The 26,630-nt window shown below is 41.0% G+C and overlaps 1 protein-coding gene across 1 annotated transcript in view; it reads left to right on the top strand.

Moving 5' to 3' along the window:
- LOC132134231 (RANBP2-like and GRIP domain-containing protein 8) overlaps positions 1 to 21,688 on the top strand; it is a 52,076-nt gene extending 30,388 nt beyond the window's left edge. Inside the window, exons 2-6 of the mRNA XM_059547027.1 lie at positions 8,207 to 8,274; positions 8,369 to 8,480; positions 9,851 to 9,910; positions 21,197 to 21,349; positions 21,416 to 21,688. Of these exons, the coding sequence (XP_059403010.1) occupies positions 8,207 to 8,274; positions 8,369 to 8,480; positions 9,851 to 9,910; positions 21,197 to 21,349; positions 21,416 to 21,688 (666 nt within the window). The remainder of the gene's footprint in view (positions 1 to 8,206; positions 8,275 to 8,368; positions 8,481 to 9,850; positions 9,911 to 21,196; positions 21,350 to 21,415) is intronic.
- The last annotated feature ends 4,942 nt before the right edge of the window (positions 21,689 to 26,630 follow it).

Genomic DNA, 26,630 nt, shown 5'->3' with positions numbered 1-26,630 from the left:
AGGCTACATGCTAAAATGTAATTGGAAGTACAATTAGCATCAAGCTACAGTTGAAAATGTAATTATTAAATTACCCACTTTAAACCATCAGATTGCTTTTAATAACTTCCGATTGTGCTAATATTTGTCTAAAAATCCTTTTTTTTGCTATGAAAATACCATGAGCTGCATACAAAACACATACAGAAAGTATATTGTCATAATCATGTCTATTTGCTTTCATACAGGTGCATCTCAATAAATTAGAATGTTGTGGAAAAGTTCACTTCAGTAACTTAACTCAAATTGTGAAACACGTGTATCAAATAAATTCCATGCACACAGACTAAAGTAGTTTAAGTCTTTGGTTCTTTTAATTTTGATGATTTTGGCTCACATTTAGCAAAAACCCATCAATTCAAAAATCGTAAAAAAATTTGAATACATAAAAAAAAAAACTATGCTAATCCACCTCACAAGCCGCCAACAGTAGCCAGGGCAGTCCCTCTTCCCAGTCACCCTTTAACAGCACACAATAAGGCTGTAGCAGAGACTTCAAGGTTTAGTGGAAGAGCTCCAAAGCACCCTGACTTTGTTGGCGGTAGAATGGTTTTGCTTCACACTAGGCTGCTGCAAAACTTCCTGAAATCTGGCTTCCCTGTGATCTGGCAAGTTGGGCAGGTCTAGATAAAGTTCCTAACGTATTTTTTTTGGGGGGGCCAATAAAAATAACAAAGTGTGCAAAGGAGCAGACAGAACTTGTAATCCAATTCCTTTTATCAATAACTTATTTCCTGTACAGGAACTCTGAAAAGGGCAAAACAGATTCTAAAATGAAGGTCTCTGAATCACCAGTGTCTGAGAATGAGAATGTTAACTGAAACCTTCTCATCACTTCCAACCAGGGACACAAGACCATCTGTAACAAAAGGAGCATAGCCCAATTTTTCTTCAACACCTAACCCTGAATTTCCCAGAATGGAGTTGAACCAAACCTCAACCACTGAAGCAGCCGCGCCAAGAGCAAATTTTGGTTCTAACTTGGCGGTTCAGTTTTGCTTTGAGCGCTGATCACTGTTGTCAAATAAACCCCTTGATTTCTTCGCAGTCATCACTTTCTCTGGCAAACAGAAACAAGACTCTACAGGAACATTCTCCACTGAGCTATTCGAATAATGCCATGGATTTTTTTTTACATCCCTATGGGTTAAAACATATTCATCTGCAAGGACAGCAGCGGCTTCTGTATTCTGAATTTCTCGCTCAGTTACAAAAATATCCAGATCTTCAGGTAAAGTATTTTTAAGTTGTTCCAGCAGCAATAACTCATAGGGAACAAAAATCAACTGCTTGTGAAACAGAGCACCAACGATCAAACTGAATCCTTAACTCTTGCGAACTCCATAAAATACTGGTGTATGCCCTTTCATAAAGACTGAAACTGCTGCCTGTAAGCCTCCGGAACCAATTCATAGGCCTTAAACACCACCTCTTTAACTTTACTATAAACCTGACTATCTTTTTAACTGAGAGTGGTGTAGGCCTTTTGGGGTTTACCACAACACACACTGTAAAAGTAATGTTTGCTCAGAATCTTTCCACCCCATAAGATCTACCAACCACTCAAACAAGGCAAAGAACGCATCCAAATCATTCTCTTCAAATTTTAGCATGAACACCATTTTGAGCCATTATAGACCCTAAAGTCTTCCTTTAGTAGTAACATTGTAAACGCTTCCTTTAATAGCCTTTAATCAGCTGAAAAAAAATATTTACACTGAAATGAATACCTGGACAATTTTCAATCTGGTTTCTGATCGCATCAAAGCACAGAGACAGCGCTCATTATGATAATAAATGATGACTCTGGCAAAATATCGGTGCTGGTATTGCTAGATCTCAGTGCTGCTTTTGACACTGTCGATCATAACATACTACTAGGTACTACTATAGTATGGGGATGATACATGTGGGGCGGTGTTGGCGCAGTGGATAAGACACATGCCTTTGGTGTGAGAGACCCGGGTTCGAATCCACTGTGAGACACCAATGTGTCCCTGAGCAAGACACTTAACCCCTAGTTGCTCCAGAGGTGTGTGACCTCTGACATATATAGCAATTGTAAGTTGCTTTGGATAAAAGCGTCAGGTAAATGTAATGATACTCAAATGTTTAAGGTTATAAAGGGGCAGTGGCTCAGTGGTTCATGTAGGTTGTCTGCAAACTGGAAGGTTTGTGGTTCAATCTCCGCCTCCACCTGACCAAGTGTTGAGGTGTCCTTGAGCAAGACACCTAACCCCAGCTGCTCCCGACAAGCTGGATGGCGCCTTGAATGGCTGACACTGCAGTTGGTGTATGAATGGGTGAATGTGAGCGCTTTGGATGGCCATGTTGTCTGTTGAAAGCGCTATATAAATGCAGTCCATTTACCATTTATACTTAGAAGGGAGAGATTATTATGCTCTCTAGGAGAGCATAACTCTAAGTAGACGTCCATGACATGCGGAGACCCACAAGGCTTAATTCTTTAACCGCTGTTGTTTAACTTGTATATGCTTGCACTAAGTCAAATAATGAGAAAGAATCAAATTGATTATCATGGCTATGCTGATGATACCACATTGACTCCCTCTGCCAGTGTATTGATGGAATTAATAGTTTGATTTGCCAGATCTTTCTTCAGTTAAATAAGGATTTGCATTTGGAGAAGCATTTGGAGTTAAAGTTCTCAAGCTAAATGCATACCTTCACTCTAGGGGTCGAACAACCAAAAATCAAGTCAGGAATCTTGGTGTGATTCTGGAGACAGACCTTAGTAGTCATGTGAAAGCAGAAACAAAATCAGCATACTAACATCTCAAACACATTGAAAGAGTTAGATGTTTTATTTCCAGTCAAGACTTGGAGAAAATTGTTCATGCCTTTATCACCAGCAGGATGGACTATTGTCATGGTCTCCTCACTGGCCTTCCCAAAAAGACCATTAGACAGCTGCAGCTCATTCTGAACTATATTTTTCAAGTACGAAAGGCTCAAGTTTGACCCATAGAAAAAAATTATTGCTCAGTGGTTGCTTTTCCTAAGCTCAGGAGACTTAGATGAGATTCTCATATATCTCGCATTTTAGTATCAACAGCATTTCAGATGTTTCTCCTAAAATTCCTTAGGAGAAATGGAAGTAGATGCAATGAGACATGATAAATTATTCAGGAAAAAAAAAAAGTCAAAACAGATCATGTGTATAATGTATCTATTGTCTTGCTGCAATGTCTATCAAGATTCCATTACAGGAATATTTTATTGCTCACTGGTTGATCTTTCTAACATCGTGAGACTTATTTGTGATTCTCATGTATTTCTCTTTTTAGTCTCAAAAGTGTCTCAGATGTTTCTCCTAAAAATCCTTCGGAGAAATAAAAGTAGACACAACTGAGACACAAGAAAGTTCTGAAAGAAAGGAATCCAAAATGACAGTGCGAGAAAAACATAGAGATCTATCTAGATTTATTGTCTTGCTGTAATCTCTTCCAAGATTCCTTTATAAAAATGTTTTATGGCTCAGAGGTTCTTTTAAGGTAACACAATTTCTTTCTAGAATAAATAATTGAGATGTTAAAGAGATCTCACTTTTCACTTTTCTTTCCTATAGGGAGTTCTTTAAAAAACATACTCGAGATCGAGTACTAGTCCAAGTACCCCAATTCTACTTTAAAGAGCCCCTATGCCTTTTCGAATATTAGCTTTCATGCAGTGTGTCATGTTGCTGTATGAACATAATTTATGTATGAACATAAACTGTCTGCAAAGTTGTGAAGCCTTCTCTTTTTTAAAAATTATTATTCTGTTATGGCTCTACATCATGAAGTTAATTATTTGTGTATTGTCAACTTGCCCGCCCACAAACACAGTAAAATTTGTGGTTAACATCATGTCAAGAAGATACTGTATCTTACGCTGTGAGAGTAAATTTGTTTTATCACATCTTATAATTACCACAAACTCATCAACACTTGACACTTACCACTGAGAAATGTCCTGCTCCAGTTGCGCTTGCGAATTAGTCTCTTGTCGATCAGCCAGTTCAACCATTTCATCATCAGACTCTGGCTCGATATGGTAAGGTACAATCGATACCATACCTCATCCTAACCCTACTTATTGACAAGTCTCCAGGGCTGTCATTCTGTCATGGCAATGGGCGTTTCATTTCCGCCATGCTCTGTACGTGGATGACCAATCTAGAGCCTATCTAGACTGTGCCACCTGACTAATCACAGCAGTTAGGGCTCACGGAAAGGAGGGGTTTAGAGAGACTGATTCTTTAAACTGCTTTGCATGTTCCACTTATGAATAATTTAGAAATTAGGTAAAATTAAATATATTTTTCGGTAGAAAGTAACGTTTTATTTAAACTTGCATGCATGTTAACCTGTTTTAGGAGACTCATAAAACAATATTAGCAACCCCTTAAAAGGGCATAATTGGGAACATTAAAATGCATATAAAAACATGGTGATTTAAACAGCTAGTGTGTTTGTTACTCAGCAATTGATTTGAATAGGAAGAGTGATGTTGTCCAGCACCTTCAGCATCTGACCTGTCCAGGGATGCATTTCCCAAAAGCCACGTTAGCCAACTATGGTCACAAGTTCCGTTGTTCCTTAAACCATAGTTCAAACAAACATTCGCAAACATGTGTGGTTGGAACTAAAGCTCTCAACCTGTGGTTAGAAGCATAGTTGCTTTTAAGAATGGTATATGGGCTTTGATAAATATGCTCAATTTGTCACGTTCGGTGTTACAGATAACACAGGAGAGGGAACCAATTTGCAGGTAAGTCATTTATTAAAGGGTAATCCACAGGGGTAAACAGTCCAGGCAGGGTCAAAACCAGAATATCCAAACAAAACATAAACTAAACTAAACAAGAAGACAAGGCAAGGGCACGAACTGACGGGCATGAATAAACAACGACTCCGTGACACATACTAAGACAGACCGGGTTATATACACAAAAGGATAATGGGGAAACAGGAGACAGGTGGGGAACAATCAATTAACTAAACAAGGAGGAAGGTGATCAAATAAGGAGACAGGAAGTGATAATATGATAAACACCGTGGGAACTGAGGACACCTAGTGGAAACCCAGGGAACACAACCCAGACACTGTGACACAATTAGCACGCTAACATGCAGTACAATCTATAGATTCCATTCTATCTAAATATAAATGCATTTAATCTAATTATTTTTTGATTCCTCTAAAAGGGCCATTTTTGAGGAGTGCGCATGGCACAAATACCTAATGCAGTGATTCCCAACCATGTTCCTGGAGCCCCCCAACACTGCACATTTTGCATCTCTCCTTTGTCAGACACACCCATTTCAGTTTTTGGAGTCTCTATTAATGAGCTGATGACCCTAATCAGGTGTTTAATTAAGGAGACGTGAAAAAACATGAAGCGTGTTTCTTATTTGTGCACTCTCGTTTCATTCAAGAGGGGAGGGAAAGATGCAAGGAAAAGACATGAGGATCGAGGAATTGAATCAAGTTAAATGAGATATCCTCGCTCCTTTCAGCTTCACTTCAAAGCGTCATCAAGGGATCTGCCTTTGTTGTTAAAATGTGTTATTTAAGACATTCTTAATACATATTATATTATTATAATTATATTATTATATTATTAAAGGGTTAGTTCCCCCAAAAATCTAAATTACGTCATTAATAACTCACTCTCATGTCGTTCCAAACCCGTAAGACCTCCGTTTATCTTCGGAACACAGTTTAAGATATTTTAGATTTAGTCCGAGAGCTCTCAGTCCCTCCATTGAAGCTGTGTGTACGGTCTACTGTCCATGTCCAGAAAGGTAAGAAAAACATCATCAAAGTAGTCCATGTGACATCAGAGGGTCAGTTAGAATATTTTGAAGCATCAAAAAATACATTTTGGTCCAAAAATAGCAAAAACTACGACTTTATTCAGCATTGTCTTCTCTTCCAGGTCTGTTGTGAGCGCGTTCACTGCAGTGTATGATATCCGGTTCATGAACGAATCATTCGATGTAACCGGATCTTCTTGAACCAGTTTACCGAATTGAACTGAACCGTTTTAAACCGTTCGCGTCTTCAATACGATGTAAACCGTTCGCGTCTTCAATACGCATTAATCCACAAATGACTTAAGCTGTTTACTTTTTTAATGTGGCTGACACTCCCTCTGAGTTAAAACAAACCAATATCCCGGAGTAATTCATTTACTCAAACAGTGCACTGACTGAACTGCTGTGAAGAGAGAACTGAAGGTGAACACCGAGCCGTCCAGGTAACGAACAAAAGATTGACTCGTTCTCGAGTCAAGAACTGTTTCTGTCAGACGCGTCCGATTCGAGGACCGAGGAGCTGATGATACTGCACATGTGTGATTCAGTGTGAATCAGACCGACACACAGAGCGTCTGAACCGAACTGATTCTTTTGGTGATTGATTCTGAACTGATTCTGTACTAGTGTTATGAGCGCAGGTAAACCGAAGGCTTGAATGTAGGGCAATCATCGCCAATGATGCCATTACATCGAGCGCAAAAGAAACGGTGAACCGTTTTCTTCAACCGGTTTATTGAATTGATCTGTCCGAAAGAACTACTGGTGATTCGAAAACCGGTGCAACCGGTTCTTCACTCGTGAACGAGTCATTATCTGGCTTGGCTCGGTGTTCATCTTCGGTTCTCTCTTCACAGCAGTTCAGTCAGTGTACTGTTTGAGTGCATTAAAAAAGTTAAATGCTTAAGTCATTTGTAGATTAATGCGTATTGGAGACGTGAACCTTTTCAAACGATTCAGTTCGGTTTGGTGAACTGGTTCAAGAAGATCCGGTTACATCGAGTGATTCATTCGTGAACCGGATATCACAAACTGCAGAATTTTGAACTCTCTCACACAACAGACACGGAAGAGAAGACAATGCTGAATAAAGTCGTAGTTTTTGCTATTTTTGGACCAAAATTTATTTTCGATGCTTCAACCAATTCTAACTGACCCTCTGATGTCATATGGACTACTTTGAAGATGTTTTTCTTACCTTTCTGGACATGGACAGTAGACCGTACACAGTTTCAATGGAGGGACTGAGAGCTCTCAGACTAAATCTAAAATATCTTAAACTGTGTTCTGAAGATAAACGGAGGTCTTACTGGTTTGGAACGACATGAGGGTGAGTTATTAATTACATAATTAAGATTTTTGGGTGAACTAACCCTTTAATATAAGCAAGATGTCCTGTTTTAAGTATATGACATGTATGATTTATTTAAACAGCAAAGTTAAAATATAAATGTAAATTATTACAGCAGATGTGAAGCGGGAGGGGAATTTATGCATGCTTCAGGTTTTTCAATGAAAAACACTTCTGCAAAGGAAACACCTGTGTATCCTCGCTCATGACTCATTAAGCCACCTCACTCCTCAATCCTCACCTCCTCACAGTGCAATTAGAGAATTGAGATGTCCTTCAAGATGGCTGCGCTTGATCGGTTTCCAGGTCATAGGATGGAGGGCGGAGGATCGAGGAAACAGAGGGAAATTGAGAAACACCCTCAGTGTTGGTGAGGCTTCGGGAATTTGGTTGGGAACCCCTGACCTAATGGAATCATGGAGTATGAAGTAAGAGGAAACCCACAATGAATCAAACAACAAATAAAGCAAAATGACAGGGAACAAAAAATAGTAAATTAGTCATCAGGTGCCATATTCAATACAGCAGCATCTTAGAGATGTCTAATTGATTAAATAACAGTTTTTCCTACCCCACATACTTGTGATGTCATTAACAATGACCATAAATGGTTGAACTAATGTGGTTCAAACGACGGCGATGCAACCATGTTTGGGAAACATCCTAACTAACTAGTTTGTTTTAACAACAAAATATTGTACTGTATTGTATTGTACTGTATTGTCAGCAAATTATGTTTTTGTATGGGAAATGCACCCTAGAGCTGCTACTGCTCCTCAGATTCCACACACGTCCCTGTGACCATCACCATCATCATCCTCATCACACATAAACACACATCAAAAAAAGACAGCAGTTCACCAAACCAAACAGCATTTATGAGCGTGACATAGTTTTCCCTCTCTCTGTGTGGTGTGTTTTGTTGTCATTAGGGTTTGCAGTTGTATTTTGTCCTGACCCTGAATTTGTGATTCTGTGATCTGTTGTTCTGCAGAGGCCACTCAAGGGATTTCTGTTTGCTAAGCTATACTTTGAGGCTAAGGAGTATGAGCTGGCTAAAAGGTAGGCTGGTTTCTGTGCTCTTCTTCTCTGTCTGATGTCTGTTTCCTCTCGGATGAGCTGATGTTTCTCTCTCTCACACACACTTCAATGGCAGACATGTCTCAGAGTATCTGACCGTCCAGCCCAAGGATCCTAAAGCACACAAGTTCCTCGGGCAGCTGTTTGAGCGTGACGGAGAAACAGACAAAGCTGTGGGATGTTACAAGGTTAGACTCTCACATGTTCTCCTATTGCATGCTCTTCAACATACTCTTGAGCTTTTGAGTTTAATATGATCATGCATAAATCATAGGGCTGGAAATCAATATCCTTATAATAGCGTTGTCAAATATCTGTTTTGCAATGGTATTTTAATTGAAATATTTAAAGCTGTTTGTGTGCAAATTTTTGTCCAGTCTGCATGCCCACATGGAAAAAACCTATATAAACATATATGTTTCAATATAGGTTTTGATATAGGTTTTTGATATATGTGACATATATAAAATTGGCCGTCTCCTATATGTACATATATGTACATATATGCACACATATATGTACATTATATATATATATACATATATTTACACATATGTGTACATATATGTACACATATATATGTGCATACATATACCTACATAGGTACATATATGCATGTATATTTGCACCTATATGTTCACCTATAATAGTAAATTTAAAATCCATACCTGCTAGGCAACATAAATAAAAGTCCAAAATGTAGAAATGTACATTATTTATTTACTCAAGATCAATCAAATTGTACAAAACAAAAAATATGAACTAGGCATCATGTATGACAGTCAAAAATGAGATATGAGCTACAAAATGACCAGATCCTGCCATTAGCTATATAGAAGACATATCTTGTATGTATAGGGCTTATAATGTGGATATGAAGAAGCAATACAGGAGACCTATATTTCCTTTATATGCACATATAAACACCTCAATTTTGCCTATATGTGGCATATAAGCATATATGCAGCATATATGCAGTATATATACGCATATATGCAGCATATATGCAGTATATATATGGTATATATGTAGCATATATATTATCATATATGTGCATATCCACTGCATATAGTTTTCATATATGCGCATATATCCACATATTGGTTCTTTCCATGTGGGCATGAACTGTGGGCATGAAGTCGAAATGTGTTAATTTATACGTGAGCAGTTTATGGTCTAATGTGTTCAGCATCTCAGAGCAACATGATTCACAATTAATAATTTAAAGATAACTGTAAATAAAGAGCTGTTCTGATCTGTTATCAATGACTTTTTGCAGAAAGTCTTACCAAAGGCCTGCTAGCCGTGTTGATTTTGACAGCATCGGTTCTAAATAAACCTGCTCAAAGAACTAACTTGACAGATCTCAGGTAACACCCTGCTCAGAAATGTATCAGCAGAGATACATTAGTTGAGTGGAGCCCAAGGCAAGAACCGGTGGCCTAAGCCAACTCAGAGAAGAGAACAAGCCTTAAGGGGTAACCGAGGCTGTATTACGCCAGCCTAGGGACTCTGTGTGATTGAGCATGCTCATAAATTCTGAAGCATCTGCTCACAGATGCCCAAAAGTCCTCAGACACTCATTCGAGTGTGGCAGGCTCAAAGACAACCCTTTGAGGTGAGGGGAGCTCATCTTGGTCAGAAATGTATCAACAGAGATACATTAGCTGAGTGAGGCCCAAGACGAGAACCTCGGCCTAAGCCATCTCAGAGAAAGGGAATGAGGCTGTCAGCATGTAACCCTTACCTTACAGGATTTTAGAAAGAACGCAGAATGCTTGATGTGTGTCCTTACCACAGCATGAATTTTAGAAAGTGCACAGAAACTTAGCGTGCGCAATTACCATAACATGGATTTTAGGGATACCATTACTAAGGGTTCATAGAGGCTGTCACAAGCCTCTAAATCATTTCTAAATCATCATGGTCAAAATCCTGATCTGGCTAGCAGTAAGTTAACTAGATAAAAAAAGTGTGACAAGACAAACTTTAAGTTGGCTTGAGAAAGCCTGACAAGAAAGTTAGAAAAGCTTAGAAAGTTTGAAAAGTTAGAAAAATTAGAAAAATTAAAGAAGTTAAAGGGATAGTTCACCCAAAAATGAAAATTATGTAATTAATAACTCACCCTCATGTCGTTCCAAACCTTTAAGACCTCCGTTCATCTTCGGAACACAGTTTAAGATATTTCAGATTTAGTCCGAGAGCTCTCAGTCCCTCCACTAAAGCTGTGTGAACGGTATACTGTCCATGTCCAGAAAGGTAAGAAAAACATCATCAAAGTAGTCCGTTTTATATCAGAGGGTCAGTTAGAATTTGTTGAAGCATTGAAATTACATTTTGGTCAAAAAATAGCTAAAACTACGACTTTATTCAGCATTGTCTTCTCTTCCGGTCTGTTGTGAGTGCATTCACTGCAGTGTTTGATATCCGGTTCACAAACTAATCACTCGATGTAACCGGATCTTCTTGAACCAGTTGGATTGATGACTGAAATTACTTCTTGTATGTTCTGAAAAGATTTCTTAATCGATCTTATTGAGCTCGATCGGAATGAAGAGGGTGGTTTATTCCTTTTCTAAGATGATTAAGAGTGCAGGTAAACACTCGATTGGATTGAATTGAATGTGCAATGATGCAGAAATAGCCAAATGACATACAGTATGATATGCTGAATGAGCGGTTGTTCTTTTTGAATAAAGTGTTGTATAAATGCATGTCCTGACATTATAAAACCCTCCTTTCACTCGGCAATTGTGAAATGGAGCAGAACAATCCCCCGGGCTGAGAGCCGTGGGAATGGAGCGAGACCAGGGGAGTGAATGGAAATGAATGACACATGCGACACTCACCGGTCTCGCGTCCCATGGAGGAGATTGGAAGGATACAAAAGGGGAGCGATGATAGTAAAGGACGGGAGAGGACCAGGCCTGGATTTTAGTTGTCAAAGTCAAAGTCACCTTTATTTATATAGCGCTTTAAACAAAATACATTGCGTCAAAGCAACTGAACAACATTCATTAGGAAAACAGTGTCAATAATGAAAAAATGATAGTTAAAGGCAGTTCATCATTGAATTCAGTTATGTCATCTCTGTTCAATTAAATAGTGTCTGTGCATTTATTTGCAATCAAGTCAACGATATCGCTGTAGATGAAGTGTCCCCAACTAAGCAAGCCAGAGGCGACAGCGGCAAGGAACCGAAACTCCATCGGTGACAGAATGGAGAAAAAAACCTTGGGAGAAACCAGGCTCAGTTGGGGGGCCAATTCTCCTCTGACCAGACGAAACCAGTAGTTCAATTCCAGGCTGCAGCAAAGTCAGATTGTGCAGAAGAATCATCTGTTTCCTGTGGTCTTGTCCTGGTGCTCCTCTGAGACAAGGTCTTTACAGGGGATCTGTATCTGGGGCTCTAGTTGTCCTGGTCTCCGCTGTCTTTCAGGGATGTAGAGGTCCTTTCTAGGTGCTGATCCAGCATCTGGTCTGGATACATACTGGATCCGGGTGACTGCAGTGACCCTCTGATCTGGACACAGACTGAAACTGGTGGCCACGGTGACCTCGGAACAAAAGAGAAACAGACAAATATTAGCGTAGATGCCGTTCTTCTAATTATGTAGCATGTACATAGGGTGTTATGGGAAGTGTTTCCGGTTCCGGTTTACCTAATTAATGCAGCCTAAAAATCCTTTAACGGATTTGGATAATAAAAGCATATTAGTATGTTATGTGTATGCCAGGTTAAAGAGATGGGTCTTTAATCTAGATTTAAACTGCAAGAGTGTGTCTGCCTCCCGAAAAATGTTAGGTAGGTTATTCCAGAGTTAAGGCGCCAAATAGGAAAAGGATCTGCCGCCCGCAGTTGATTTTGATATTCTAGGTATTATCAAATTGCCTGAGTTTTGAGAACGTAGCGGACGTAGAGGATTATAATGTAAAACGAGCTCATTCAAATACTGAGGTGCTAAACCATTCAGGGCTTTATAGGTAATAAGCAATATTTTAAAATCTATACGATGCTTGATAGGGAGCCAGTGCAGTGTTGACAGGACCGGGCTAATATGGTCATACTTCCTGGTTCTAGTAAGAACTCTTGCTGCTGCATTTTGGACTAGCTGTAGTTTGTTTACTAAGCGTGCAGAACAACCACCCAATAAAGCATTACAATAATCTAACCTTGAGGTCATAAAAGCATGGATTAACATTTCTGCATTTGACATTGAGAGCATAGGCCTTAATTTAGATATATTTTTGAGATGGAAAAATGCAGTTTTACAAATGCTAGAAACGTAGATTTCTAAGGAAAGATTGCGATCAAATAGCACACCTAGGTTCCTAACTGATGACGAAGAATTGACAGAGCAACCATCAAGTCTTAGACAGTGTTCTAGGTTATTACAAGCGGAGTTTTTCAGGTCCTATAATTAACACCTCTGTTTTTTCAGAATTTAACAGTAAGAAATTACTTGTAATCCAGTTTTTTATATCGACTAAGCAATCCATTAGTTTTTCAAATTGGTGTGTTTCACCGGGCTGCAAAGAAATATAGAGTTGAGTATCATCAGCATAACAGCTAACACCATGTTTCCTGATGATATCTCCCAAGGGTAACATATAAAGCGTGAAGAGTAGCGGCCCTAGTATTGAGCCTTGAGGTACTCCATACTGCACTTGTGATCGATAGGATACATCTTCATTCACTGCTATGAACTGATGGCGGTCATATAAGTATGATTTAAACCATGCTAATGCACTTCCACTGATGCCAACAAAGTGTTCAAGTCTATGCAAAAGAATGTTGTGGTCAATTGTGTCAAACGCAGCACTAAGATCCAATAAAACTAATAGAGAGATACACCCACGATCAGATGATAAGAGCAGATCATTTGTAACTCTAAGGAGAGCAGTCTCAGTACTATGATACAGTCTAAATCCTGACTGGAAATCCTCACATATACCATTTTTCTCTAAGAAGGAATATAATTGTGAGGATACCACCTTTTCTAGTATCTTGGACAGAAAAGGGAGATTCGAGATTGGTCTATAATTAACTAGTTCTTTGGGATCAAGCTGTGGTTTTTTGATGAGAGGCTTAATAACAGCCAGTTTGAAGGTTTTGGGGACATATCCTAATGACAATGAGGAATTAATAATAGTCAGAAGAGGATCTATGACTTCTGGAAGCACGTCTTTTAGGAGCTTAGATGGTATAGGGTCTAACATACATGTGGTTGGTTTAGATGATTTAACAAGTTTATACAATTCTTCCTCTCCTATAGTAGAGAATGAGTGGAACTGTTCCTCAGGGGGTCTATAGTGCACTGTCTGATGTGATACTGTATCTGACAGCTGAATGGTTGCAATTTTATCTCTAATAGTATCGATTTTAGAAGTAAAGTAGTTCATAAAGTCATTACTGCTGTGATGTTGGGAGATGTCAACACTTGTTGAGGCTTTATGTTTCGTTAATTTAGCCACTGTATTGAATAAATACCTGGGGTTATGTTTGTTTTCTTCTAAAAAAGAAGAAAAGTAATCGGATCTAGCAGTTTTTAATGCTTTTCTGTAGGATATGTTACTTCCCCGCCAAGCAATACGAAATACCTCTAGTTTTGTTTTCCTCCAGCTGCGCTACATTTTTCGGGCTGCTCTCTTTAGGGTGCGAGTATGCTCATTATACCATTGTGTCAAACTGTTTTCCTTAACCTTCCTTAAGCGTAAAGGAGCAACTGTATTTAAAGTGCTAGAAAAGAGAGAGTCCATAGTTTCTGTTACATCATCAAGTTCTGAGGTTTTGGATATGCTAAGGACTTTGGATACATCAGGAAGATAACTTAAAAAGCAGTCTTTTGTGTTAGAAGTGATGGTTCTTCCATACTTGTAACAAGAAGTAGGATTTACAATTTTGGCTATATGAAGTTTGCACAGAACTAAATAATGATCTGAGATATCATCACTTGGCTGAATAATTTCAACACCATCAACATCAATTCCATGTTACAGTATTAAATCTAGAGTATGATTTCGACAATGAGTAGGTCCTGAAACGTGTTGTCTAAAACCAATAGAGTTCAGAATGTCTATAAATGCTGATCCCAATGCATCTTTTTCATTATCAACATGGATATTAAAATCACCAACTATTAAGACTTTATCTGCAGCCAGAACTAACTCGGATGTAAAATCACCAAACTCTTTAATAAAGTCTGTATGGTGCCCTGGTGGCCTGTATACAGTAGCCAGTACAAACATAACAGAGGATTTATCATTAACATTTGTTTCTCTGGATAATGTTATATGAAGCACCATTACTTCAAACGAGTTATACTTGAAGCCTGCTCTCTGAGAGATCCTGAAAACGTTGTTATAAATTGAAGCAACACCTCCACCTTTGCCTTTTAGACGCGGATCATGTTTATAACAGTAATCTTGGGGGGTGGACTCATTTAAAATAATGTAATCATCAGGTTTTAGCCAGGTTTCTGTCAAACAGAGTACATCCATATTATGATCAGTGATCATATTATTTACAAAAAGTGTTTTCGTAGAAAGGGATCTGATATTCAATAAGCCAAGCTTCATCATTTGTTTATCCATATTGCTTCTGTTTTTTTGTTTTTTTCTAGTTCGGGGAACAGACACAGTCTCTATAGTGTGATATCTAGGTGAAAAAGTCTCTATGTGCTGAGAATTAACTGACCTCTGTGACGGGAGGCGGCTAGCAGACGGTCGGTTTAGCCAGTCTGTCTGCTTCCTGACCTGGGCCCCAGTTAGTCAAGTATAAACACAAAGACTATTTGCCAAATTTCTAGAGAGAAGAGTGGCACCACCCCAGGAGGGATGAAGACCATCTCTTTTAAGCAGGTCAGGTCTGCCCCAAAAGCTCGTCCAATTGTCTATCAAACCTATGTTATTCTGTGGGCACCACTTAGACATCCAGCCATTGAGTGATGACAATCTGCTATGCATCTCATCACCACGGTAAGCAGGGAGGGGACCAGAGCATATTACAGTGTACTGACATCGTGCTTGCAAGTTCACACACCTCTTTAATGTTATTTTTAGTGATCTCCGACTGGCGAAGTCGAACATCATTAGCGCCGGCATGAATAACAATCTTACTGTATTTACGTTTAGCATTAGCCAGCACTTTTAAATTTGCCAAGATGTCAGGCGCTCTGGCTCCCGGTAAACATTTGACTATGGTGGCTGGTGTCTCTATATTCAAGGGCTCTGTTTCCGGAACCGAACAATGTACAGGAATCCCTGAGCTAGACGCATCCAAAGCCATACCTAGAGCCCTAACATTCTTACTGTCCTCAATTAAAGTTTGGATGCGTGTCTCTAATTCTGAAATCTTCTCTGTCAGCCTAACTATTTCCCTGCATTTATCACATGTGAATCCCTCATCAGCGACAAGAGGTGCAAGAAACAATGATAGGAGAAGCCATTACTCACCGTGCTTGATGAAACTTCTTACTGCGGTTGTTTGATGAACTTGTGAAAAACTGGAGCGAGAGGAGAAAAGAATACAGCGATAGGTTCGAATGAAAACGCTAATGACAAGCTAACGAGTGCTAACGCTTTGCAGGTGTACTGCACTCACGGAAATAAAATAAAAGTGAACGATCAAAGTTAATCTGATAAGATTGATCGATAATATCAGAAATATGGTGTGAATTAAGTTATATTTTACCACTTTAAAAAACAGAGAGTGATAGTAAGATAAAGATTCTAGAGAAAGAAATAAAATAAAAACAGCTACACGGAGCTACGATTTGCTACAGAAGGCCAACAGGAAGTAGTTGTGTTTGGTTTTCGTTTGTGCGTGGCAGTCGTCTGTGAGTCGCGCTGTTTTTACATATGACAGAGACAGGATGTAATCGCAAGGCGTATTTATTGACAAACAGCTTATTAGAGACGGAGCGGAGAGGAATGTTCTTGGTAGAAAGCCACACTTTTTGACCAACGACGTATATGGGAGGCTTTGACCGGTGGAGATCGGCCTTGGCCTTGGTGCGCGCCCCCACTTGGAGAAGAGTCTCACGGGCTCTAGTCCAAGTGTGGTGACACCTCTGGACGAAGGCGTGAGCAGAGGGGACCGCGACTTCGGATTCCGTACTGGCAAAAACTGGTGGCTGGTAATCTAAACTACACTCAAACGGAGTAAGGCCCGTAGCTGACACTGGTAACAAGTTGTGGACGTACTCCACCATAGAAAGTTGTTGGCTCCAAGAGGAAGGATTCTTGGAAACCAAACATCGCAATACTCTCTCCAGATCTTGGTTGGCCCTCTCTGATTGACCATTGCTTTGGTGATGAAACCCCGAAGAGAGACTAACCGTCGCCCCCAATAATCTACAAAACTCTTGCCAAAATTTGGACACAAATTGGGGACCCCTGTCGGAGACCACGTCCATCGGGAGGCCATGTAAACGAAAGACGTGATCTATGACAGCAACCGCTGTCTCCTTGGCTGAAGGTAATTTGGGCAAGGCGATAAAATGAGCCACCTTCGAGAACCGGTCCACGACCATCAAATCGACAGTCTTGCCTTGGGAGGGTGGGAGGGCGGTAACAAAATCTAGCGCGATGTGGGACCAGTGTCTCGAAGGGACTGACAGCGGTTGTAGTAACCCATCAGGGGTCGGTTGGACGTCTTACCAGTGGCACAAACCGAGCAAGCCAGAACAAAACTACGGATATCACGAGCCATTAACGGCCACCAGAATCGTTGCTTAACCAAAAAACTGGTACGATTAACTCCTGGATGACAAGCTATACTGGAGCAATGACCCCACTGAATGACTTCAGACCGATACTCCTCAGGCACAAATAACCGGTTCGGTGGGCAATCAGGCGGAGGCGTTACCCCTTCTAAGGCCTTCATGACCTTCGATTCAACCTCCCATCTGAGAGTGGAGACCACGAATATGTCTTGGGTAAAATACACTCGGGAGTGGACGGGCGTTCGGAATGGTCAAAAATACAAGATAAAGAATCGGGTTTGATGTTCTTGGAAACCGGGCGGTACGAAAGAGAAAAGTCAAAACGACCGAAAAAAAAGTGCCCACCGAGCCTGCCTAGAGTTGAGTCTTTTAGCAGTTCTAATGTATTCTAGGTTCTTGTGATCGGTCCAAACGATAAAAGGTACCCCTGACCCTTCTAACCGGTGCTGCCATTCCTCCAGTGCTAACTTGACTGCCAAAAACTCTCTGTTACCAATGTCATAATTACGTTTGGCAGGTGATAAACGATGAGAAAAAAACGCGCAAGGGTAAATCTTATCGTCTGTGGCAGAACGTTGGGAAAAAACTGCTCCTACCCCCACCTCTGACGCGTCGACCTCCACCACAAACTGACATGATGGATCAGGGGCAACGAGGATGGGAGCCGAAACGAAGTGGCTCTTAAATTTGGCAAATACAGCCTCCGCTGTATCGGACCACCTGAACGTCGTTCTGGGGGAGGTCAAGGCGGTCAGAGGAGCGTTGATAAAAATTGGCGAATCCCAGAGACCTCTGTAGGGCCTTACGGGAATCTGGACTTGGCCAATCTATCACAGCCTTAACCTTGTCAGGATCCATACGCACTCCCTCAGACGAGACGATGTACCCTAAAAAGGGGACGGACTGTGCATGAAAAACGCATTTCTCAGCCTTGACAAAAAGCCCATTCTCTAGCAACCTCTGAAACACTCGTCTTACGTGCTGAATGTGTTCCTGGAGAGAAAAGGAAAAGATCAATATGTCATCCAGGTAAACATATATGAATTGATCAACCATATCTCTCAGCACGTCATTGACGAGTGCTTGGAAGACCGCGGGCGAGTTGGATAGCCCGAAGGGCATAACCAAGTGTTCAAAGTGCCCTCTGGGGGTATTAAATGCGGTCTTCCATTCATCTTCCTTCCTTATGCGAACCAAATGATAAGCGTTACGTAAATCCAGTTTTGTGAAGATGGATGCTCCCTGCAATCGTTCGAAAGCTGAAGACATCAACGGCAAAGGATAAGTATTCTTTACCGTGATGTTGTTCAACCCTCGATAATCAATGCACGGTCGCAGAGACCCATCCTTCTTCCCCACAAAAAAGAACCCCGCCCCCGCTGGAGATGAGGAAGGTCTAATGAATTTGGATGCTAGAGAATCAGAAATATATTTCTCCATAGCCTCCCTCTCTGGAACAGAAAGTGAATATAACTTGCCTTTAGGCGGAGACTCACCTGGTACTAAGTCTATGGCACAGTCATAGGGACGATGTGGAGGAAGAGAAGCAGCACGAGACTTACTGAACACTTCTCTTAGGTCCTGGTACTCTTCGGGCACGTTAGATAAATTCACCGCCTCCTCCTGGAAAACAGACACAGGTACAGACAAACACGCAGACACTAGACATGACTCATGACACTTATTACTCCACATAGAAATAGAATTGTGCCCCCAGTCGACTCTGGGATTGTGTTGTGTGAACCAAGGATGACCAAGTAATATGGGTGCCAGAGGTGAGTTCATGAGGAGGAATGTTATTGTCTCAGTGTGGTTGCCAGACGTGATGAGAGTGATGGGTTCAGTAGCATGTGTAATGTTGGAAAGCTGTTGTCCATTGAGAGCATTGACAGAAATCTTGTACATGAGGGGGGTGGTAGGAATGTGTAGGTGGTGAGCCAGTTCTAAATCCATAAAATTACTTTCTGCCCCTGAATCCAATAAGGCCTGGGTGTCATGAGAGTTGATTGCCTACCTTAGTCTTACCGGAAGGAGAGTAGATGATGATGGTGAGGATGAGGTCTTCTCGGTGGAGATCCCACCCGATAGTAGCCTCAAAGTTACTACCGGGCTTGATCTTTTAACGGGCATGAGTGGATGAAGTGGCCCGCCCTCCCCAGTAAAGGCACAGTCCTAGGGATCTCCGCCGTTCCTTCTTCTCCCGGGAAAGCCGAGCTCTACCCACCTGCATGGGCTCCGGATCGTAAGAGGGACTGACCGTATCCAGGAATTCCGAACGTCTGGTCTCCATGCCGCGAACTGGATGGTCTTGTTGGAAACGGTCCATTCTGCTCAGCCGAGCATCCACTCGAAGTGCTAATTCGATAAGTCCATTGAGACTAGTGGGAAGGTCCAGCATATAAATTTCCCTCTGAATACGGTCAGCCAACCCATGCAGGAATCTGTCCCACTGCGCCTCCTCGTTCCATCGGCACTCTGCAGCCAGGGTGCGGAACTGGATGGAATACTCCGACACCGAACCGTGACCTTGGCGAAGATCGGCGAGTAGTCTGGCCGCCTCCCTACCCGCCACTGCCCGATCGAAAACCCTCCTCATCTCTTCGGAGAGTGTCTGGAACGAGGCGCAGCATGGGTCTTGATTCTCCCACACCGCCGTTCCCCAGAGAGCCGCCCTGGAGGAAAGTAGCGTCAGCACAAACGCCACCTTGGATCGCTCTTGGTTGAACATCTGAGGCTGTAATGCAAAGTGCATAGAACATCGGGTCAGAAAAGCTCTGCAAAACTCTGGTTCACCTGAATAACCTTCTGGTGTCGGCAGTCTCGGTTCTCGGATGCTTCGAGCCGCAAACTCGTCCCACGTGGAAGCGTCTGCTACATCCATAATGGTCAGATCATTCTATCACGTATGACAGAGACAGGATGTAATCGCAAGGCTTATTTATTGACAAACAGCACAAGAGTCAGATATATACGAAGGATCACAGGAAACACAGGCGGGCGGACACAAGGCTGATGGAATGGTGACACAGGGACTTCGGTGGACAACAGATGGTGGTGCTCGGTCCAGTGATGATCCCTTGAATTCCGGTGTGTGTGTAATCCTCGTGACGGTGCTCGGTAATCCAGTGCTGAGTGACGATCCAGGAACAAACGATGATAACAGGAACACTCAGGCAGGAACTAAGGACACAGGAACAGGTACGGGAGCACACCGGGGAGAAACAACGATCTGACAACATGAAACACAAGTTACTGAACTTATATAGGGAACAAACAATTGAAACCAGCTGGCGCTGCTGATCATCGCTGATCAGTGACCACGCCCACAGACACACACACAACAGCACGCTAGACGAGAGAGAGAGAGAGAGAATTCATGAACCGTGACAGTTTTGTCTTTATTTTATTATTAAACTTGATTTGATTGTCCACCGTTTCCCGCCTCCTTCTTCCCACAAAAGAACATTGCTACAATGCGCATGAATATTGAAGCTTTTGCCATTCGAGCCATTTTCGCAGGACATGTCCTTGCCAGGATTTCTATATTGCCTAAAATATCCAGGTTTTGGCGTTGGTTTCCTGTTTACATACTTAATGACGGTAATGATCATTTGACCAATAACCTGCAGACTTTGTACGTAAATCGACCAATCATGGTGAGTGAGAAGGTGGGATCTACAGAGAACGGTCAAAGCGATGCAAATATGTGTACATTTTAGTGTCAGACTGGAAAGCAGTATTGAGCTGACTGATCGGTGTATGACATCAAAGTAATGTGAGAGCGATTCAAAAGCACAAGAAGCCATTGGTATGTGCAGCGCAAACAAAGGCAAAACGTGGATATTTTAGGCAAAATAGAAATCCTGGCCAGGACGTGTCCTGCGAAAATGGCACGAATGGCCACCCTAGCCTAATCGTGATTGAGATTTCATTTTGATTTATCATGCAGCCCTAAGACCTGCAGAAAGCACATTTACATCAGACTTTAATGCACTTCATCTGTCTGGAAGATCCTGAGCTTTGTTTATCCTTCGTTTTTCTTTTCCAGTTTCTGTCAATTCCTCTGTTTTCAGTGTTGTTGTACCCTGTTGTCAAATGTATCATTCACCTTCCAGTGCAGTGTTGAAGTCTGAGTGAGATGTGTGTACTTTATGTAATGATGTTTGTTTGACTCTCAGCGCTCGGTGGATCTGAATCTAGCTCAGCACGATCTGGTTCTGAAGGTGGCTGAGCTACTGTGCAGTAAACCCCAGCACGACAGTCGAGCCGAGTTCTGGGTGGAGAAAGCGGCCAGGCTTCTGCCAGGACACCCGGCCGTCTTCAATCTGAGGGTGAGTGTGAGCTAAAGAACTGCACACATCTGCTGTGCATTGTCTCACATGTACTCTCTGCCACAGGAGAAGCTTCTGAGTGCTCAGAGTGGCTCTAACCAGCTGTACGAGCTGCTGCAGGCGGAGCTGAAGCTGCGGCCCACCGACACCTATATCAACCAGAAGCTGGTGCAGCTCTACAGCGCAGAGGGCCGGCTCGAGGACGCCGTCAAACACTGCCTCGCCGTGGAGAAGACAGGCATCCTGAGACACTGTCTGGAGTGGTACCAGCTGTTGGTCAGCACCCTGCAGGTACAGCATTGCCCATCACCCACCATTTCTCACGTTTGTTGGTTTTAGCTCATTCATTTTTAACCCTATAAAACCAACAGGAGCAGCCACACTCCTGTTTGCTTTTCTCTGTTTAATAAAAACGGAAACCAAACAAATGGCTTAAAAATTTAGCTTTTTAAATTAAAAAATATACTAAATGTATGTTCTTTGTACTGTGTTCTATAATGTGTTAGAAATGTCATTCAGCTTAGATAGCCATGTGTAATATGTCATTTGAAAGATCTCACCGATTAGAATAAAGCAACCATAATTGTTCGGGGCTTTGACTAAACTTGAGTGTTTACTGTGCAGTAAACCCCAGCACTTGAGTGATATGAATGTGAATTACTTTATTGCTTGTAACTTCAAAAAACATGCTAAGATTTTGGAACAATAAAAATCTTTATTCAGAACAGAGTCACCTGATTAAAATTAGAATCAGAAAGACTTTTATTACCCGGTGTGTTTACACAGAAGGAATTTGTTTTGGTGACAGAAGCTTCCACGCTGATAATGAACATGGATTTGCTCAGCTTGTCAGTTAACAACAGCTCTGTGTAGTAACAGCTGTTATTCATGTATGGTGTAAATGGAAATCTTTCAAAAATAAATAGAGTCATTGATCAGTGTGGGCTTTGCATGTGTTATGTTTGCATAAAAACAAGAACTTAGTCAGCAAACAGTTTTGAGAAAAATGAGTGTATTGTGAATACAGTTGATCCCTCCTTCACAAATATGTATAGCTGTTTCTTTTGTCTGAGAGATCAGTTATAGAATCAGTTATAGATGGTGCCTGAACAGGGACAAATCTGAAATTATTCTTAATTACTTTTATGTGCAAAATAATAAAAGGAAATCTTTCTATGCTTATTTTTAAATGGCGATTATGAAGCTGAAGCTTAAAGAAGGCTTCTGGAGAGGAAACAAGGGTCTAAGGAGAGTATACGTGACTTTGCATTCCATTATAGGACCAAGCGATATTGGAGCATTGCCAATTCTGAGCTGCAGAACAAAAAGACTCATAGTGACAGAGGCAGACCCATGTAGTTCAGTCTGTTTCAATTCCCAGTCAGTCTGAATTGAAAATGGTGATTTGAAAGTGACGTGACATTCAGCCAAGTATGGTGACCCATACTCAGAATTCATGCTCTGTATTTAACCCATCAAAAGTGAACACACACAGAGCAGTGAACACACACACACACACCCAGAGCAGTGGGCAGCCATTTATGATGCAGCGCCCGGGGAGCAGTTGGGGGTTCGATGCCTTGCTCAAGGGCACCTAAGTTGTGTTATTGCCGGCCCGAGATTCAAACCCAGAACTCTAGGGTTAGGAGTCAAACTCTCTAACCACTAGGCTACGACTTCCCCATTTTTTTATTTACCCATATCACTAAGAGGTCGGCACTTTCAGGCAATTGTAGACACTGAGAGCACCGTTTCTCTAATTCAGTCCTGCTGGAATCAGCTTAAAGGACAGGAGCAGTGGAACCCAATTAAAAGACATACATTTATGTTAGCTGATGGTCAAATGCAATCTTCCATAGGCATGTCTAACTGGGAATGTGAGCTGCAAAGACAAAAACTAAAATTAATGTTGTATGTGTTAAGAGATTCAGATCTGACAGTACCAATAATTCTGGGAATGGATTTCTTAACTTCGGCTGGGATTATTCTGGATTTCCGAAGGGCCCAATATGGCATAATATCCCAAGACGAAAACAAGAGTGAGAAGTTTCTGCTTTTGTGAGCTTAGACCTTTTCCAACTCCTTGGTGTCCTTTTATCTGGCTTTGCCTAGTGGAGAAATATCTTCAGAAGTCTCATTGGATGTTCAACAACTACTGTATCACTCAAAGCTGATACCACCTCAGAGTTCCAGAATCACTTACAGAAGTTGATGAGTGAATGGCCTATGGTTTGCACAAATGAGGTAGGATACTCTTCTGTAATCAAGCACTGCATCCATACTATAGATGTAGTTCCTCTCCGTAGGATAGCCTACCGTGTATCTGTGGAGAAACAACAATTCATTGACAAAGAGGTTAAAGAGATGTTAGCCAATAATATAATTGAACCTTTCAACTCATCATGAGCTTTTCCTGTTGTTATTGTTCCCAGGAAGGATGGTGGATCTAGGTTTTATGTAGATCTTCGTGGATTGAACAAAAAAAAATCCAGGATATTTTTGGATCTTTACATGGAGCAAGAATTTTCAGTACTTCAGATCTCAAAAGTGGATACTGGCAGGTGGAGTTGGAGCCAGAAAGCATTCGTAAAACTGCTTTTGTGACAGCATCTATTTGAGTTCTCAAGTCTACCTTTTGGCCTCAAAAATGCTGCAGCCTCCTTTCTCCTTTCAGCCTGGCAAGAGAGCATTAGCATATATTTACACTTGCCAAAATTGCTTTTAGGGCGAAAGCTGAAAGGAAGTCCACCTGACCCCAGTAATCCTACTTATGCAGTACTGGAATGATATGAAAACCTACTTAAGTCAGTGAGAGAGAATGTGGAGCAAGCTCAAAGGAAGCAAGGGCATTTTTATATCCTTCGAAATAAAACATGCTCAGTATCAGGCTGGGGAATTGGTATGGGTGCACTCTCATCCCTTGTCACGGGCCAGTGAAGGTTTCATGTCTAAACTAGCTGCCAAGTGGAAAGGTTCAGCCAAAATTATAAAGTGTTTGGGCCCAGTTAATTGTTCCGTTACATTCTTGGATGACCCTGACCATCCAGACACTTCTCATTTACAAAATCTTAAGCCTTTGCATGGTTATGTTAAGTCTTCTAATGAGGGGAAGGGTATATAACAGTGTCATGAACCGTACAAGCTTTTAATGGGTGTAGTTTCCTTCCTCACACCAGAGGTGGAGTGCTCCCTGGATGTGATAAAAGCTGAGAAGTGAGATAGAGGACAGCATGAGCTGTTTCCGAATGCGCTCCCTATCCACTATATAGTGCACTATATCGGGTGTCAGCCATTTTGTAGTGCTGTCTGAATTCTGATTGAATGACTTCATTCCCTACATTCGTCCACTACTTTTTACCCACAATTTATTCTGATTTTCAGTGTACAACTGTTACGACTAACTCGGAGCCATAACAAGCGATAGGAGACCATGCCACAAACAAACGGTACAAAAGATAAATTTATTGTGTATCTAACACAAGTTTAAACAACAAAACCCAAATATGTGGTATGTGAATGTCAATATCAGTAGTGTAGGGCAAATGCATGGATGTATGATGTGTATGAGTGCAAGTGTTGAGTGTAAACTTAAACTCAAATGTGTATCGGTGAAGAATGCTGGCATCCCGAGCGAGGCATGGACCTGAACAGGTCAACTGAGCAGCGTTCAAGCTTCTAGTCACCGGAACCGAGCAGGAAGAGAGAGAGCAATCCAGCAGCGAAGCTCCCATTTAAACACCATTCTTCTCAGGTGACAGCAATTAAGTCTGAAATAGAGGAGGGGCAAGAGAATAAGCAAAGACAGGCCAAGGGCCGTAACAACAACCAATGTACACTCCCTGAAGCACTATTTTGGACAATCCAATGCGGAGGCCAGCTGGAAGTGAGAGCGGGAGCCAACAAGTTTTTTATTTCTGTTTTAATGTTTTTTTTTCATACATTATTTACATTAAAATATGTTCTGTAGGCAATAACTCAGATTAATATTTTAATAATTTAAAAATAATGGTCGCCTGAGGGCTCTCTACAACCATCTTATCAGAGCTCAAAACGCTGCTTGAGCAAGTGTAAATAGCCAAAATGCTTTTCAAAGCAAAAAAAAAAAAAAAAAAAAAAAAAAAAAAAAATATATATATATATATATATATATATATATATATATATATATATATATATATATATATATATATATATATATATAACAAGACAACAGTTTAAAAATGTTTAACATTTATTTATTTTTTTATTCTAGCAGACACTATACCAACAAAGCACAATTTAACTTAAAATTAACAAGTTAGTAAAATAATATTTTTTATCCATCAGACCCCCTTCTAGAATCAAGGATGTATTTTTCTGTATATTTAAAATCAGCCTTGCTGAAGTTTTAATCTTTAAAAACATTAGAAGATTTTGCAGATCCCAATTTGAATAATATGTTTGAATAAAGGGGTGTAACGATACGCGTATTCATATTGAACCGTTCGGTACGAGGCTTTCGGTTCGGTACGCGGTACGCATTATGGACCGAACGGTTCGTTGGACTAATTAATTATATTTGGAAAAAAAAAAAAATTGTGAAATATAATGATATGCGTTCAACAAGGTAGCCCAATAACCCAAACGACGTAACAGGCAACGCCCCTGACACCCCCGAAGAAGAAAAAAACACCAACTTATATGTTTATGTTAGGCTACTCAGTCAGGCGCTCGCTCACTCAGTAATTCACGCTGAAGGCTCGTTGCAAAATGGCCAATGCGTTTAGCAGACCAGAAATAGAAGATCCTCCAATAACCAACAGGTCTGGTTTTTGGGTGCACTTTGGATTCCTAATGACTTACTAATTGTTTAAGGCCATTTCGCAATTTCAGTCATCATATAGTAACCAGCAACAATCACCCCTTCCACTTTTCATCGAAGACATGTGATGCAGTACTAAACAGTCTCTCGCTTTTGGTGCTTGTATTGATTTTTGCACCTTTATCTGACAGTTTTAGATAAAGCTTGTACACTGCTGACATGTGTGCTGCATTAAAGAGTGTGTGCCTCTAACTCTTCACTGGTTGCTGTTTGAGCACGTCATGTCATTGTTTGGTACAATTATTCAGTCTTTTCATATAATTTCAGTTGCTGAACATTAGGTGCATCCCTTATTAATTTTTGCAAGTGAATCAGAAAATGTCAACAAAACCACACGTTTGCTTGAGGTCATCCATTCATTGACTCATCCATTCAATTGTACAAGAGTTCATTTGGAAGCAGTGGTGTCAAAAGTATTGG

This window comes from Carassius carassius, unplaced genomic scaffold (assembly GCF_963082965.1).
Source record: "Carassius carassius unplaced genomic scaffold, fCarCar2.1 SCAFFOLD_58, whole genome shotgun sequence".
NCBI classification, from domain to species: domain Eukaryota; kingdom Metazoa; phylum Chordata; class Actinopteri; order Cypriniformes; family Cyprinidae; genus Carassius; species Carassius carassius.
This window is presented reverse-complemented; position numbering and strand designations above follow the sequence as displayed.